At 43.4% G+C, this 18189-nt stretch overlaps 2 protein-coding genes across 3 annotated transcripts in view; one reads left to right on the top strand and one right to left on the bottom strand.

Annotated features, from left to right (window-relative positions):
* The window catches only part of spock1 (SPARC (osteonectin), cwcv and kazal like domains proteoglycan 1), a 122774-nt gene extending 118857 nt beyond the window's left edge, over positions 1–3917 (top strand). For both annotated transcript variants that reach the window (XM_082504155.1, XM_082504154.1), the window contains exons 11-12: positions 464–601; positions 2478–3917. In XM_082504155.1, the coding sequence (XP_082360281.1) occupies positions 464–601; positions 2478–2674 (335 nt within the window). In that variant the 3' untranslated portion in view covers positions 2675–3917. The remainder of the gene's footprint in view (positions 1–463; positions 602–2477) is intronic.
* A 3966-nt stretch (positions 3918–7883) lies between these two features.
* Positions 7884–17272, bottom strand: bicc2 (bicaudal C homolog 2). Its single transcript, XM_082504132.1, has 19 exons — positions 16947–17272; positions 15757–15803; positions 15322–15391; positions 15111–15190; positions 14798–14959; positions 14652–14705; positions 14186–14401; positions 13853–14104; positions 13594–13725; positions 13207–13396; positions 12965–13098; positions 12686–12888; positions 12228–12333; positions 11720–11759; positions 10214–10377; positions 8999–9209; positions 8735–8904; positions 8498–8597; positions 7884–8383 (listed from the first exon to the last, which is right to left on the bottom strand). The coding sequence occupies exons 1-19, from the start codon at positions 17221–17223 to the stop codon at positions 8253–8255; spliced, it is 2739 nt and encodes a 912-aa protein (XP_082360258.1). The 5' UTR covers positions 17224–17272; the 3' UTR covers positions 7884–8252.
* Between the last annotated feature and the right edge of the window lie 917 nt (positions 17273–18189).

Below are 18189 nucleotides of genomic sequence, written 5' to 3'. Positions count from 1 at the left end.
AAAAAGGAGATATTGCACCAGCACTATAAAGCACATCCAGGCACTTTGTACACATGTCATCTGTACCCATTGAGCAGATCGTGTAGTGTTTCAGCTCACTACAAAACAGCTTGAAAAACGAGCTGGGACAGGGTCAAATGAAGGTAAGAGAAAATAGGTGTGTGCGTTTGTGGATGTGTGTTATCAAGCGACTGCTTTTCCTTAAGCAGAATGTATGGTTCCTGTCTGCAACCTTCACAGCAGTAATTGATTGTTGATCTCCCTCCCTGTGTGAATACACAAGAACCTTTGCTGCAAGTTGAGGATGTGTACATGTAACCTCTGCTGAGCAGAGTTTGCATTATATGCTCAGATTTTATTTTTAATTTTTGTCTGTTTAACCGTTCCAGCAGCTTTCTATAACTTTCTGTGACTTTTCGTCATTCCTTCTCATTTCCTCCTGCTTTTCTTTGCTCGTCTCCAGGCACTTATATTCCCCGTTGTACTGACGAGGGCTACTTCAAACCAACTCAGTGTCACGGCAGCACTGGCCAGTGTTGGTGTGTGGACAAATATGGCAACGAGATAGCTGGCTCTAGAAAACAAGGCAATCCCAACTGTGGTAAGACCAAGCCACACATGTAGATATTCTTCAGTTTGCTCTGTTATTCCTCCATTTCTCTGACCTTCTTTCTGTGTTAGTGCTTTGATCCACGTTGTCTGCTTGAACATCTGTCTTTTTTGTTTCATTTGTAATCTTCTACAAATTAGAAAGCCTGCCGATCTCTTCTTTACAACACTGAAACACAGAGAGCACTGCAGCTGCAACTTTGTTCTCTTTCTTTGCTCAGTAATTCTCCCCGTGTGTCTCTATCTGTACCGGTATCTATGGATCAGTTATCATTTAGGAAATAGATAACATTAGGCATGCCTCTGGAGCCAATTCAGCTGTTTCTAATATGCCTGATTCTATCTGCCTCTGATATCCTGCTCGTGTACCTCTGATAAAACACCAGCATCTTGCAAGTCAAGACAGAAAATTTGTCACACTTGTCAGCAGGGAGCAATGTCAAAAGATCTGTTATGAATATGAATTTGAAGCAGTGCTGAGGCGTACCTCACAGGGGAGAATAAACAAATAAACTACTGCCTATTGCATTATATTTTGACAAAGAATATACAAGATTAAGTTTTTTGACATGTTATAGTGATACCTAACAAGTCAGCCATGGAAATTCAAATGAAATGGTCAAAAAGCCAATAAAAGCACTTTGCTACAAATCAATTGCACTGTGGAAAAAAGAACAATAATTAGGAGGAAAGAATCCAGGCAGACATACTAATTACCAATCAAACAGCCAACTCACTGGCAGATTGCACCTCGCACGGATGCCAGTCTAGTCGAAAACCAGTAAATGCAGGTTCCAGTATTGATGTCCATCCAGCCTCCATGCACACATGCACACATGCACACGCGTAGACAACACCAGTCCTAACAAGCTCATCTAACTCTGGCTGAGTGGCCTGAGGCAGGGGTTGCCTGGAGTTCTCCCATTCTGGCCTGCGTAGAACAAACAGGTAGCAATGCAGCAGCTCTCCACTCAATAGCCTGAACACAAGGACACCAAACTGATTTTAACAGCGTAAGTGCCACTCAACCACAGCGCAGTTGTACCCAGGTGTAAATAGGCTGTTTTGAACACAGACTAATTTGAAGTTCGAGCTTCAAAAAATGCTCGAGGCAGAAGCTGATAATGACTCCTGTTCACACTGTAGCTCCACTGGATTCAGCATTAGCCTCCCATTAACCAAACACCACTAAAACCATCCAGTATAATCAACTCCCTGTAGCCGCATGTTGTTTGTTGGGTAAATCAACAGAATGCAAAAGTTGTTGTTTTTTCATTTATTTTTTCTAGTAGATTATTTGCTCCCCTGAAAAGAATGTATTGGTTAGGGAAAGAGTTAGCTCATGATGGCCTACTCTGATTCTGTGCCCTATTTCAAGAGTTTACACCCAGGCTAATTGCTAACATTAGCAATTAGTGCAAAACAAAATAAGGCTGGAGCTAATGAGAGTGGAATTAGTTCTGAAGGTCTTTGGGGGTGAAGTGTTACACTGAATGTTTTGTTTTGCATCATGACCTCCTGTGCCCTCTAATGAAAGTCTTGACACCTCTGTATATATCAATAAAGATGTGGTTTGATGACTATTAGCATAGTTTCCGGGTTTTTCCAAAGGTAGCTGCAGAAGCGTAGACCACCCTTGCTAACTGCCGAAGCAAACCCACTAATTTTGTTATGTAAGCAGGCCTTAAATATGACAGAAACCTGTCAGTTCAGAAAAGTGCTGGAAGGGTTACTTCCAGTAGGCTTTCAAGTTTCAGGGAGCCCACTGGCAAAGAATTTATAATCTGGGAAATCATTAATATATCATAATTAATGTTAATCTGGGGATATCTGTGTAATCTCTTTATTATGTTTTTCTCTCTCTACAGATGAGGATCAGGAGACATCGGGGGATTTTGGCAGCGGCGGTGCGGTCATACTCCTCGACGATCAAGAAGAGGAGCCATCACAGACCGGTCGGAGCCGGCAGAAGAAGAGACGGGGCCGCATCCATCCCCGAGGGACCATCGAGGACGACGAGGACGAGGAAGAGGACAAGGATGACGAAATCGGCTACGTTTGGTAGCTCCGCTCCATTTTCCTTTGCCATCAGCTGACCAGGAAACTCCGTTAACTCAGCACAGATCTAAAGCCATTCCAATGTCTCTTCCTCCAGTTACCTTGGCAGCAGTCCATCTCCTGGCCCCTCAACCTGCTACTGCAATCTCTGTCTCTCATCCAAATCTCTCTCTTCAGTGAACCTCATCTGACCTCTTCATTTTCAAGCGTTTCACTCTGTCCTCAGACAGAAAATAGAGAGACTATTAGATTTCAACAACTGTCAAGCCCCTTTTAGAATTCTGCTCGAGCTGTCCACTTTCTGCCTCCACGTTCCCCCAAACCTGTGATCGTAAACACCTTCTAACAGGGACTCTATTATCTCTGTCACTCGTTCCATCTTCTTTCAGTCGTTCTCCCTTTCTCCTATCATTGTATGTCCATGTCAGAATCTCTGGTCAGTCTATGAGCCCAGATATGTTAGCTGATGTATTGGATGTAAATATGTTTCCTTAAGGGAGGCCAGGCTATGGACTACCTTCCCTGTTGCTCCATCAGCGGCTCATTTTCATATTGTGTGTTCCACCGTCGGGCTCCTTCTGGTGTTCAATGATGTTTCTGCAAATTGCTGCCACAGTTTAAGGCTCTGAGATGCTCCTTCTCCCTCTCTCTCTCACTCTCTCTCTGTTGTTTTAAGGAGGATTGTAAAATATTTGTTGATCTTGAATGTTCCAGGAAGCCCAGGAAACAATGAGATTAATGATGTATTGTCGTTGTTGTTGCATGTTTCTCATCGTGTTTCTATAAAAGAGAGATTTACCTGGCCAGGTCTAGCTCTATGCATCTCAAACAGAAAGTGATGCCTATTTGGCTGCTACAATACTTTGTTGCTATGTTGATGCTGTCTAGTGTCTTTTTGGTTCTTCTCCCAATCTCAGGAGGTAGGAAGTTGCATTGCAAAGTGTGATAGCAGTTAAGAAAAGCAAACTGCAAAACCTACAGTCCAAATCGGTTGGTTCTCAGCCAGCTATTCTTCTACTAATTGGTCAATAGGGCTGCTGAGGATTTTTGACTGCGCATGGACACTAAGCTGCTCCTGAGCTGGGAGGACACACGAAGTCATGCAGAAGAAGAGGCTCAGTTGTGCGTCAAAGCGTTGGATATGTTCAGTGATTTGAAATTGAAATCTTCACCATGTCAACTACGTGAACTTTTATTTGTAACTTTGAGAATTTAAGTAAAGTGGCACTTTGGGTGTCTTTTGAACCTTACAGGTCTGCGTCCATGTGTCTCTTGCTCCCCCGTGATGAAACCTTTTAGGCAGGACGTCATGTGTTTCATCTCATTTCACAAAATCGTGATAAAAAAAAAATGATGAATAAAAACACATCTCTTGCCTCTCTTTGAAACCACAAACACATTTGCATAAGATTTTTTATTTTTTTTCCAAAGCCCGGATTTCGCTGCAGTATTACAATCAAAGCCCTCCATCAATACTGACCTTTTCCAACCTTGAGAAAGCGTCGTCCCTGTTAGAAGCAGACATAAATGGTAGCTGCAGAAAATACTCTTATCACTTGCCTTTGAGAGAGGAGAATCACAAAGCTAGCGGTGCCCATAAGAACATAAAAGCTTAATGAGTGTTTTTGTAATATCAGTGGCTAATGGGACAGCTGACCCCACTGGCTTGAAACAGCCTGCGCAGCACTTTGAAAACACATTGTAGCAACAATCAGAAGCTAAAAGGACAACTGAATCTTCTGGCTTGAAAAAGCCTATTCAGCAGTTCACAGGACTCTCTGTCACACAGAATAGACAATGGGCTTAACTATGTGCATCAAATTATGCTGGAAGCTGTGGAGGGTGTATAATCACCCGATTCTGGGACCCTGGCTCGTGCGTCTTCTGCTGTCATCAGGCTACATGAGAAAAGTTGGAAAGAAAATGTCTGCTTCTTGTGTCTTTACTGTATCCGCCTATATTCCCAGTTGCAGTGCTATATGGCTCTCAGCTATTCCTTTCACTGGAGCCTTAATAATAATTAGTGGTAAATGGTCTGTATTTGTATAGCGCTTTTTACTAGATCCCCCTAGGGACCCCAAAGCACTTTACACACCCAGTCATCCACCCATTCACACACTGGTGGAGGCAAGCTACAGTTGTAGCAGGTGGCTGGACGAACCACCTGCTACAACAGGGCAGGGCAGACTGACAGAAGCGAGTCTGCCATATCGCGCCATCGGCTAGTAGGCGGTAGGTGAAGTGTCTTGCCCAAGGACATAACAACTGGGCTGTCCAAGCCGGGGCTCGAACCGGCAACCTTCTGATTACAAGGCGAACGCCCAACTCTTGAGCCACGATCGCCCTAGTGATAACACAGTCTATCAAATCATAAAGAAAACGAAAATACATTTTGCTCAAATTCCTATTACAAATAAATAGCATTATAATAGCTAATTTTTTTCACATAAAATGCAAAACAGCTTGCCTGTATGCAGGGATTCCTCTCCTTGGTAAGGTCTCCAAGAAAACCTTTAAATATAGTCATAAGTAGGAATGCATCTACTTAAGCATCTGTGGCACCAAGGCCATGCTTGTCTGTCTTCAGGAGAAAGACCTTGCAGTTTCAGAAAAACATCTCTTCCTCTTTAGAGCCGTTACATAAAGTGTTTAATTTCTGTTATTCAGAGTGATGTTTAAGGAGGAAATGGTTTGTTTATTCAGAATTAAGGTGAAATCGGCTTGTTTTCTTCATCTTTCCTCTCACTCTGTGCTTTTGCTTGAAGACATCTCGGTATCTTTGTTATGAAATTTTTGTCACAGCATGGGTTCGTCCAGCCACCTGCAACAGAACTCCAACTCGTGCAGATGCCATTTTACTAAAAGGAGTAATCAGACAAAGTATCACTGGGTTCAGGAGTATGATGGATATTTTGAACACACGGAAGGTTGTTTAGGAACTTCAGCTAACGTGGTGTACTGCACACCACGGCTCACATTCAGCCACTCACATGCTGTCTCATTATTGTTTCTGTTTTCTTCTGCTTTCCCACTGAAACTCACTCCTCTTGTAGTGAGCTCTGTCTTCATCTCAGAAAAGGGAAAGCTTGGTTGCATTCTATCCTCAGGGCACTTCACTGCTCTGTTTCGTTTCTCTATTGGCTGCTTCTTTATTATCCCCAAATGACTTTTCCTGTTGGGTGGATCCTCGTATCCACCCAGCGTCTCCATAGAGACCGGTGATGGCCACAAGTGGGGCTTTATGCAGTTGGCTGCAGTTATCGTATGGAAATCAAGCTCCTGGGTGGAGTTAAAGAGTTAAAGCAAAAAAAGGAATTTCTTTTAGTCAGGATCTTGTCCAACACATAAAACCTTATGTTATACCTATACTTTGTTTCTTCATGTAGTTTTTCTGTTAGTGAATTTTTATTAAGATGCTTGCATGGAGATTCACATTGAAGTTGAAAGATTGTTATTTAACACTTGGCAAAAATGTAACAAAGCATATTTTCCAAAACTGCTTCCCGTATACATACATTCACACAAGATGTATTCAGTAAATGGCCATGTGACTGATCCACAGTGACAAGGGGTCATCATTTATGTAGGACTACACAGCATTTTTCTTCCCTCATCCCACATTTGGAGACAATGTCCTACATGTGGATTTGCTCCACTTTATGAAACTCACTAGTGCGGCACAGATGCATTCCTACATTCTGTCTTTATCTAATGGCTGTGAAGAAAACAGATAAAGCTGCCATCATGGCTCAAGCACAGGTTAATAAGTCACCATCTTTTGCCATGTATGTGTTGGTAACAATAAAGACTGGTAGTTTTAAAGGTCATTTGCACAGTTTTGGAGTTTCCCACTGGGGAAAATATGACAGGAAGCTGATTGTATGTAGCACCATGCATGTAGTTTCATTGATGAGATGCTTATGAAGATGTGGTGATGTTTGAATGCATTCATACTGAAATAATTAGATTGTTTGTTGGTATCAGGTTCCCTACATACACGTCAGTTAAATCCATGGGCTTCCATTTAAAAGCTGCAGGGTATACTACAAGTTATTAATATCGACAAGCTAAGTCCAGTACTAAACCAGACTTCTCTAAAGTGGGCAAGCTGCTATTGGAGTCACTCATACCTTCATTTTACATATTTAACTGGGCCATAAGTCAAGATTGCCACTTTACATGTTAAAAGTCAAAGTGGATCTCCAAGGAATGAGAGCACTGCTCATTTTTTTTCCAGGTTGTTTTCATTCTAGCTGTGTGATCAAGGACCAATTCACGCTCACAACCCCAGGGGACTGCAAATAACTACCTGACAGGACAGAAATTCAGCATCCCTCCAGAGCCCAAGGACCAGATTTGAGGATCACCAGTCTAAAGCCTGCCTATGTAATTGGCAGACACATTGTAATAAGTAGGGATCATCTCCCCCTAATCTGTCACAGCCCACCAATCGCACTCACGCTCTCTTTCATGCTTGGCTGCCACTGTACCAACCAGCTTGTCGAGCCTCGAGACAGATCAGACCCCTTCATGCCCTCCAGTGGAGCTATCTTGGCCCATTCAATTCCATGTGATAAGCAGCACTGCTATTCCAAATTTGCACATTTCTGTCAGCGCCCTCTCCCTGATGGCACGTATTTTGCTGCATGCAGCCTTCTGCAGATAATATTAACAGGTAGCAAAAAGTGGCTGCACTGGCTTCATTCCAGGGAGTAGCGATAAAACGAATTGAAACTCTTTGTCGAGAAGTCAGAAGATGCAAACCACTATAATAGGAGTTTCATATTACCCTCAAACAAATAAATGTATTTATGGTTTCTAAATCATTTGTCTTATCTGATACTAGGCCCTGTATAATTCAAAACCAAACCCCACCTTGTCCAGCAGGAGCTGTGATGCTGCTGTCACTTTGAAACAAATGACATTATTTTCCATGCAGCACAAATGTGTAATTTGTAAAAAGAAGACTGTGTGTGACACTAGTGCCCTCTTGTGGTCTGCTCCCAGTTTTTACTTGCCTCACACATTTCCACTGATGACATAGGAGGTTATCAATTTAAGGCGTTGAACACATAACTGAGTCCGGCCATAGACGTGTTGTGTTTTTTTTTTTAAATATGTCATTCACTATTTTTTCACTCTCATAAAAGAAAACAGTCTTTTACAGCAACCTTTTAATTATCATCACTATGACATGTTTTTTTTCTTGGGTAAATGTTACAGTTGCATAAAGATTGTGGTTAATATGGTCAAAATATAGAGTTTGCATAAGAAAGGCACTTTATGACAAAAAAAAAAATCAACATTTTCTCCTGTTCCTGTGTGCTTTGTGTAGTTCGTTTCTTGTCATAACTGAGTTTTGGATGGAAAGCCTCCTTGTTTTGAATTATTATATAAAAAAAGCTTTGGGTTACGCTGTAGAAGAAAGGCACCCTGTTTAAATGTTTTACATAATTTTTGTAGTTTCTCAGGATAATCTCGCACCTCTCCCTTTGTAGTAAATGAGCTAGTAAGACTTTTGCACTGGCATCATCATTGTTGTATATTTTCCCATTAGAATATCTCCACATATTTGGCGTCTTCCCTCACCAGCGGTTACTCTGAGCTGCAGCTTCCACATCCATGATTCGTGGAAGTCTACCACTAGCACCACCTTCCAGGTAGCCAGACTTCACAGCAGGTGTATCCGAGAGCCTCCTCTTGATTTTGTTCAGTTCTGTATCAGAGGAAAAATAATCAATTTTACAAGAGGAGAGGAGCACAGCATACTGCCAAAACAGAGAGAGAAGCGGATACGGCATAAATCCCGGCTGAGGCTTCAGAGATTCACCTGAGATTGCTAATAACATCTTGCGCCTTGCTCCAAAGGTAGATACACCCACTTCCTTCAGATCTTCATCAGACAGAGTGAGGAATGTCTGATAGTCGATCTAGAGGAGTGTAGACCGAAGTTGCATCATGATGCTCATTTATAATGCATTAACTCTTTCGGCTTGTGTTTGCAAGCTGAATGAAAAAAAAAGTGATTTCAAAAAATGATCAAGTGCGACTCTGTGTGTGAGTTTACCTCTTGCTGTTCAAACACATCGATGTATTTGAGCAGGCCCAGCTGGCCGAGCAGCTCGGGCAGGTCATCTGTCAAGTGGGGGCTGGGGCTCCGCTGACTGCAGGTCGACCCCCTCCTCTGTGAGCACACACTTTCGAAGTAGCTGCTGCCATTGCTCGCAAAGCTCTCCGCTGAACACCGGAGGCCAAAGTTTAGAGGAAAAGGTTAAACGCAGCAGGGAGCAGGTGATCTCTGTTTAGCTGAGTGCACAGAGGTCAGACTTACAGGGCTTGTCGCTTCTACTGCGGTTCATTGAGGAGGCAAATGCAGGAAAAGAGGATGATGAGGAGAAAGTAGTCAGAGGTGAGGATGGGGAAGATGAGGATGAGGACGAAGAGGAAGAGATGGGCTGGGATGAAGATGTGGATCCACGTCTGTCCCTCCAGTTCTCAGAGTCGCTTCCATTAGCCACCTTTCCTGTCTGAGCAGCCCAAGACTAGAAGGAGATAGTAACAGCATTAAAGTGGACCTATTTTTGCTCTTGGACTCTATTAACTTTGCATGATGCAAGGTTAAAGATATTCCTTATTTATCTTTTACTGGGTCTGTTTTTTTTTCTTGTATTGCTCTGACACTTTGTCTGACAGGTTTGAAAACCAGGTGGATGTTACTGCTGTTCTTGTATCCAAACTGAAAATATGGGAATCTATAATAAGTTCCCTTATACAGGCTAATGTTGCTTTCTTCTGACAGCGTTTTGCACAATAGCATCATCGTGTCATTTTGCCACCATGCCCTACTGTCATCTCTCCCCTGTCTCTGTCCCAGAGACAAATAGCTGCAAGTGGCCATAAACTTTCTAATGCCTGTAGATCCAAGGATTTAGCCAAATCCATTTAGCGTGTCTCTAAACCAGCTTATTTGCCACTGTGGGCTGATCTGTGACAGTAAAAGTCCTTCACTCGAATCTATCAATGCAGCGGGCATAGCAAATGCTTCCTCCCAGTTGCCTGGGTCTCAGAGGAAAATTGAACTCATTGGAGAAATGCCTCTTGCTTTCATTATCCTAAGTGAGTCTGCTTCTACATCAATGGCCAGTGGGCAGTCAGAGAGCAGCTATTCAAAAGGCTTTAAAAGAGCAGGAGAGATGAGCTGAACCAGCTCAGGTAAACAGGTTGCCAAAGAGTGCCTGTGTTGACCACACTGATGGTATCAGACTCCAGGTAATTGAGCGTACAAATTGGCAGTGCTTACCACACAGTGAGATAAATGCCCGAGACTGTTAGGGGGCAAAACCAATAAATGAGACTGTGTTAGAGGGCCACTGTGGCAGCGCTTGTTTCACTGCACTGCAGTAAAAGCTTCAACTGAATTCAGTCCAACAAAAGTAGCTGTACCTATAAATCATGAACTCTACCTATAACTTTGAACGAAAACTCAAAATGTTAATCTGTGAGACCATTTTTTCAGCTTTTAAGTAAGCAGTAGGCTCATCTGTACCTGTTGCTGGTTATTACCGGTGCTCAGGTAGGGTTTGTAGTTGCGTCTGCTGATGTTGCGAAGCTCTTTTACAGCCTCGGCTGGCATAGACTTGGAGAAGCCAAGGCCACTCCACGTGTCTGTGGGCGTGCGGACCTCTGTGACTATAGGCTTCCTCTGCATGGCTAACATAAATACACATAAACACAGAGTTAGAAAATGTGACTTTGGGACCAACTGGTATCAAAAGCATTACCGTCTGTGATGTTGTCTGAAATCTGATTGCCAGCTTTCACATAAATGCAGCACGTTGCATGTTCAATGCGGAAAGTCTGACTGTAGTAGTGCTGTGGCAAAAGAAGTGAATAAGGAAACACTTTCAGAAAGCTTTACAGCTTTAAATTCACATAAATGGATTTTGCAGCAAGCATCAATACTCATATCCGCAGTCTGTCTATCATAAAAATGCTTTGCAGGTTTTCCACGTCTTCTTTGGTACTCTGATGTGAGCAGGCTGGGTTCATGTGTTAAATAATGAATCACGAACAGTGTTACTTCTCTTGCCAGCATGTGGCATACTTAATAAAACTCTGAGCGCTAAGACTTAGACTGGCATACGCATTCAATCGACAAACAAGTGACCCTGGGCCTCTTCCATGTGTGAATGTGTGATAAAAACTGCAACAGTACTCCATAAAGAGTGCAATATCAACAGGATTATTACTGGTAGGTTTTCATTCGGGTGTCTTTGTGTGTATTTGTGGCGTAAATGTCCCATTCATATCCTGGCATACGGGTGTCTTAATGGCTGTGAGGCAGATGGCCCATTCAAACTGCTAATTCATAATCCCATAAAGGAACACTGAGGGAATTTGGTACCATTTGGCTGCAGATCTCTTCAGTATCTCTCATTCTGCGTGAGGGATGCTACGTGTGTGTCCACGCACGCTTGTGTATGAGAGCACACGCACCATTCCTGGATGCATGTGTGCGTGGGTTGTCTGCATTGTGTATCTACCCCTGGTGAATTAAGTGGGAGTGCCAGTGCTACTCTATTATAACTTTGGCACACTGCAGCCCATAAACAGGCCCCCTTCATCAGTTGTCTTGGCAGTGAACACTGCGGAAATGGGACCCCTTTATCAAATCCCTACTTCTGCTTGGGATATTAATGTGTCTCCCCTATAGCATGCTTGAATAAACTTAAAAGCCTACTTCATCTGGCTTAATCCACTGACATTAAGTATTTTCCCAGCAATGATGTGAGCAAAACATGTGATTGTTACCAGCAAAACTAAATTATTCCTGCTCCTGTTCAGCTCCGAAAACAAAACAAAAAAGTGTGCTGATGAGCAAAACAACAATATACTTCACCAAAATCTATTTTCATGCAACTATCTGCAGAACAGCAACTGTGAATCAATAAAAAAGAAGGAACGCTTGCTTAGCAGTGCTAATCATTGTTGCAGAACGTTTCTGAAACCGCAGCAAGACAGGAAGAAATATTAAACATTTAGGAGGACTAACCTCTGGTTGCCAGCAGTTTCTTCTTTTCATAGTCATAATCCTACAAAGTACAAACAGGAAATGGAGTAGGTAAATAATGCATGAAATTGAATTTTTTTCTTTGGTTACTGAGAGATGGGAGGATAGCGGGAACCTAATTTACAGCAGGAACAAACACTTGCATAAGAAAACACGTCCTGCTGCCGTGGCAGTAAACTTGTTAATCCTTCTTTGCATAACCTTTGCGTATGTGAGATGGGAGAAAAATAAGAGGGGAGACCAACAAAGAGAGAACCCAATTTTCAAAATCAAACTGCAAATCAATAGATTATAGACCGTGACAAAGAAAATGATCTTCCCATTTTCAGTTTAACGTGACATTTTCAGCGTTCGCTCATCCACTGTCCTACAGAGATGTGATTATCTGTCCACTGAGCATCATCCGTGACCAAAATGTCTGCCACAGATCTGTACATAACTTCGTGAAGAAACAAGCAAGGAAGAAACCTGCAGCTCCTGTTTTTCTCACCTCAGCCTTGAATGAGTCAGCGCGAACATTTTGAGCCAGAGTCACATCTCTCCTCAGGCTGTTCCTCCGCTCACTCCTCCCCCCCTCAGTGTCTGCGTTCAGCAGTCTGGCACAGTCAGGAGGAACACACGCGCGCGCGCACACACACACACACACGCACGCAAGGTTAGGTGAAACTGTGATGGCTCTGTGCAATCTTTGAGTTCTTACTAACTCTTTCTTTCACCTGGCTGCAGCAGTTCTTTCAAAGTGTCATCGTGCAGTTTAAATATAGAGTGTGTTAAATGTGAGCTGCATCATTAAAACTGCACGCTCTGTAGAGCTGATTTATATCAAATCAAACAGAAACCAAAGTAGAGCAAGTATAAACAACAACAAAAGAATTTTCCAGAAGTTAAGACTTTAAAGATTATGAAGAGTCATCAGAGAGTAGGTGTGTGTACCTGCAAAACGCTCACCTGTATGTTAACACCTGCCCTGTTGAATGGCGCCTGCCCTGGCTGAAAACCTTGGCAATTTCAGGACCCTGAAGGCTCCCCCTCCGACCATTCAGTCCGATCCTGCTGATGCTGCTCTTCAAAGCGTCACACGTCTCAGACGATGACATCGCCACACACTCAGAGCTCTCATGCTGACCAAACTGGTCCTCATTTTCCAGAATCTGAAAAAGAGAATTGGAAAGTTTCAGAAGAATTTCCCATTGTGTTTTGTCATTTTGAACATTAACAGTGAAACACCTTCTCCAGAGGTCGACCATCTGTTCCCTTCGGCCCTACCCTACCCTCCTCAGTGGGAGAGGTGAGGCCTGGTGGAGGTGAGGGACGTGGCTTTGTACCGTTCGGCATCTCTGTAGCAGGAACAGGCACGGGGCCTGATCATCAAGAAGAAGGGTGATATGAATGAATCAGTATGAAGCAGAAAAATTTTAAAAAGAATTATTCTGATTGCAAAAACAAATCACATGTGTTAATGCTCTCACCCTGTTCAGACAGGCGAAGCTGCTGCAGCAACATATTGAGCCAGTAATTGGTCAGCCCACTGCCAGGTAGCAGAGAGCCAGGGGTCATTTCAGCTATCTTAACAGTCTCAGAGGAATCCAGCCCCAGGAGTAGACGGCGGGCCTCATAGAGGCAGGAAATATTCCTTTCCAGACCTTTCACCACAACTGACTGACAATTATAAACCAACACAGATTTTTAGATCAGTACTCAACTCAGCAGAAAACTACAGGGGAGAATATTTTGCATTCAAAATCAAAGAAATATTTCAGGGCAAGTTTTTATCAATACAAAGCCCAATCAAATTAGCATTCTTTTTTCAGTTGTGTCTCAAACAATAAGCATCAGAGCCACGAGGTAAAATGTACCTTGCTGGTCTGTTTTACTTTGGGCTTGACGCTAATGAAGACTCCAAGGTTTCGCATCATCTGAGCTAGCTTACAGGGATCGGCCTCCCCATCTTCACGCATGTCAAACATCAAACACACAGGCAGACAGTCCTATTGTGTACACAAATATGCAAACATCACACAGATTGTAAAAGTGTCAAACATTAAAAGCAGCAAAGTTTTCTCAGCATTGTTTTTTAGCAGTTATGTGCACACAAAATAAACAGCCCCGCTGTACCATGAGATGCTGCCTAGCCAGACAAACCCCATCAGGGCTGCCCTGAATGAGCAGCGAGGGAGGACTCTGAGGGGCGCTGAGGTCCGGTAGGATGATCTGGGTCTGGGTCTGGTGCATAACGCTCAGGAAGTGAGCGCCATTCTGTCCCAGCAGGAATAGGTGCTGCTGGGAGGTGACGTCCAGCTGGCTGTTGACAATACCGCCTGCAACCTCTGCTCCCAGCAGGAGGTCCATCAAGATGCAGGTCGCCTTCTGTGAGGTGATGGTATATATAGTCACGACATGATACTTAAACCTCATTACCCAGTAGTCTCCTTAATCTTTAATGCTAACCTTTACAACATCTGCATTGCCCTGCAGACCCCAGACGGTGCAGCAGCTTCCATAAAAGGGCGGCTGGGCTTGAGGCTGGGGTGGCATGGCCCTGAAGCTCACACTGACCCCCAGAGTCTGTACTACCTGCTGGATAAGTGGTGAACCCGGATCTGGCAGAGCCTGGGGCACAAGACTCACTGGCAGGTCAAAGGTCAAGGATAGCGGCTGGAGGTCCTGGGATAAGAAGGGCAAGGGTTCGATGAGAAGGAGACACAGAAGGGAGGGATAATGAAGAGGTGGGAGAGAAACAAAGACAGAGACAAGACAGGCAGTGCATTGACAGATATACCTGTCCTTTTTGTGTCAGCCATCCTCTTAATCACTCTATTGATCTTTCCGTCTGACAGGAGTGAAAATATTGAGTGTTGAGACAAATAAAAATCTATTCTGTGCAGTTTGCTCAAATTACACATTGACAACTCACTCTTATCCTCCTCCTGGCTTCCTCTACGCCTTCTACGGGCCCAGCGATGGAGACCTGGTAATTAATAAATAAATAACATGTAAACAAATTGGTTTTCAGTTTCCTGTCATAGTGGCAGCAGTTAGTGGAATTAAAATGCCACCTACCTGGTTGCTTTTCTCTCCAGTAGCATTGTGACGGTTGGAGTCAGGGAAATGAATATGACAGGATGTGACCTCCATCACTTTTTTGATATTTCCTCCGCCTTTTCCAATCACATGAGAATGCTCCGTATAGGCCACGTCCATTTTTAGAGTCACCTTGTTTACCTGGTTTTATATAAACACTGGTTATTTGAGCAGATTTCAGTTCAATACTGGCCTTAACATAAAAAAAAAAAACATAAAACTACTTTTATTAAAAGCTTACATTCCTCTATGGATTCTTGACATTGTAAATTTAAGGCACCAGCAACCTCACCCTGGTTTCCAACACTTCTAGTATCTTCCTTTTGGCTTCCAGGACATTAGCTCTCTTCCCTTCCACCTTCACGTGTGGATCTAGAAACAATAGATGGAAAATGATAAATCTCTGTTCACACACACACACACACACACACACAAAGCTGTGGGAAAAACACAAAACAAAGAGCACTGATTTTGGTGTGAACGGAACATGAAGAATTTGCCACCTTTCTTTGATTTGGCTCCTATCTTCAGTTTGGATGGCCATTTCACCTGAGTGTTAGTTTCTCTCATTACCTGTGAAAGCACGGACAATAGAAGAGAGTGAGAAACAAAGAAGCTGCTATCACTCTATGCAGGAAAGATCGTAACAGATACAATGAGAACACACACATTCAGAGAACACAGCAGATCTTAGGATACAAAGCTGCCTCCACCTCCAATTATCACCACCATAAAATCTGTAATCACTGAATGAAGAGCATCCAACAAGTAATAAAACTGCAGCAGGGATGTTTTCACTGGTCTAAGATAAATTTCACCATGAGGCTTTAAAACACTAGTGATTACACTGTCAGTGGTTTTTACAAAGGAAAATGGCCAAATATTATTAGTTGTTTGGTTTATGAATAAAGTGTTTGAATGTGTGTAGAGCCACTTACTCTCTCAAAAAACTCCTCTCCCGTCTCGACACCCTCATGCTTTGGAGCTGAAAGAAGAAGTAGGCAAATGTAAAAACAAGGCAGATAAAGATAAAATAAACCCCTAATAAAACCCAGCAGAGAGATTTGTCAGGTTGTATTGGTCGCCACGCAATGTTCAATATGACGCATGTGAACACAAAGTCTGCATTTCAATGTTGACTTGGCTGAAATTTGTCAAGCCAGTGGAACAAGAGGTTGCTGGGAACATAAACAAGTTTAAAAGGCCATTGCTCCATGGTGACATTTACAGGGTTCAGGGGGAGCCCCAGGAACGCCTTCAACCCCCTCCTTTTATCACTACGGGTTACGCTGGCCAGAGCTGAGGAATGAGAAGAAAACACTATGGGGTGGAGCAAAAGGTGGTGGTTAGGAAAGGCAGCCACAAATTAGCCTGGAGACAACTAATCACATCAATGGCATTTGCTGACGCAAATACCTCCCACTTTACCCAAACAAAAAGAAGAAAAAATTAAAGTACAAAACCAAGGGGAGGGAGGGGGGTGTACGAAAATCAGTGTGAAGGCCTGAATGCGGTGTGACAGATTATTACCTAAAGGGTTGAGATGGGATGTTTACTGCCTGATTGAGGCTGCTCAAACAGCAGTAAAAGCAGAAGTCCCAGCTGCGCGCGCATTAAAAACCAAGCCGCGGTTATCAGAGCTGAAGCACTTTCCCATCAAGCGCAAACATCAGCTTGTGTCTACAGCGGTGGCACGCTGTCAGAAAGAGTTTCCCCGGCGACACAGGGGAGACATTTGTCATAAACCCGCCAAGCAGCCATAACTAACAGAGGCAGTTACCTTTGCTTCACAGACGGGAATGATAATAGCCAAAAGGACCTGCGAATGCATAAGCAATTGCAGGTCATAAATCACAATGATGCAGCAACAGGGGTTTAGTGGATGGCGTTTACTGATGACGACAACAAGGGCACAGGCGGCTGGAGGCCCCCAGAGGCGCGTGGGATCAGGTAGATAACAAGGTCAATGAGGAGCACAGGATAGGATAGGTTTCAAAATAACACAAAATTCAGATGTTGTAGAGTTCAAGGCAGACTGTGAGAATGAAGTCGATAAGAAAGCCCAGAAGTTCAGGCACATAGCACTGACAGTTCCATCCATAAAAATTGATAATCCCATTTAACTCACCATACAACATGGTCTCCAGCTTCTTCCTATCGATCCTGAACCTCTCCTCCACCCACTCTGAGTCCAAACTCTTCCCTTTTGTATTCTCCTGCTCCGAATCACAGCTTCTTCCCACTTCTTCATGTTCCTCATCCTCTTTTTCCTCTCTGTCACACTGGGTCTCGCCCAGCTCAGCTTCTGCCTCTGAGTTTGGTTTTAGGCTGTCATCCAAGTCAGGCTGCTGGGGTGCTACAGTGGTCGGGACTGGAGAGCTTTCCTCTGTGGTAGTGGTGGCCATAGCAGGACTGAGCCCTTGTCAGTGGTTTTGTGTGTGTGTGTATGTGTGTGTGTGTGTTTCCGAGGAGTATGTGTGCATGTGTGTGACCAAGGAGACCAACAGGGACAGAAAAAAGGGAGAGAGGGGCAAGAAACACCCCCTGTGTCTTTTTTTTTTAAACATCCCCCGCCCCCTTCACTTAGTTTGGTACACAAAACTCTTTCTCTGCCCGTTCAAGCTTTAGGAGCCTTGAAGGACTTGTCTCTTTGGCTTTCATTGCACAGATGGATAAAAGTAGCTTCTTTGCACCGGCACACAGTGTCTGCTCTATCGTAGTGACTGCAGAAAGGCTAAGACAATACAACTTCAAGTAAGGCTCACTTTTCTCAGAACAAATCCTCAGTAATCCTCACTTCAGTGTCCACAGATTATCTGGATTGATAGTCAAGGTCCAATGATAAGTCAGGACACAAAACTCTCTCACACAGACACACACGCACACATCCTGACATCCAGCTTCACATCAACGCACACAGCTAACAAAATAAACAGGTCATCCAGCCACCTCAGATCATGTCTGCACTCCCTCCCCGTCCTCTAAATGAGACACAGGGGGCTTCAGATTCCAGAGGTCGGGGTGAAAGCGATCAAACGGGTGTAATGCAGCAGTTTTTCAAAAGAAGCTTTCAATTCCTGTCTGTACTAGAAAAAGTCCTACTATCTGCAACTCTACCAACAGAATACTGTAAAATAAGAAAACATATATATACTGTATGATCACATCGTTAGTGTCAGTAGTGTCATTTACTGTTCCAGGTAACACATTTGTAACTACTTCATATGCATCTCTCAGATCCTGTATCAGGTTTTTGTTGGATTTTGTCCTATTTTCCTTCAGATACTGTTTCCCTAATTTCTTTTGAAGACATATTGCACGGCATGCTGAAATATGGCAAAATTTTAATTAACAGCTCTCTGGGAATCACC

This window comes from Aulonocara stuartgranti (genome assembly GCF_965226115.1).
Source record: "Aulonocara stuartgranti genome assembly, chromosome: 2".
In the NCBI taxonomy this organism is placed as follows: domain Eukaryota; kingdom Metazoa; phylum Chordata; class Actinopteri; order Cichliformes; family Cichlidae; genus Aulonocara; species Aulonocara stuartgranti.
This window is presented reverse-complemented; position numbering and strand designations above follow the sequence as displayed.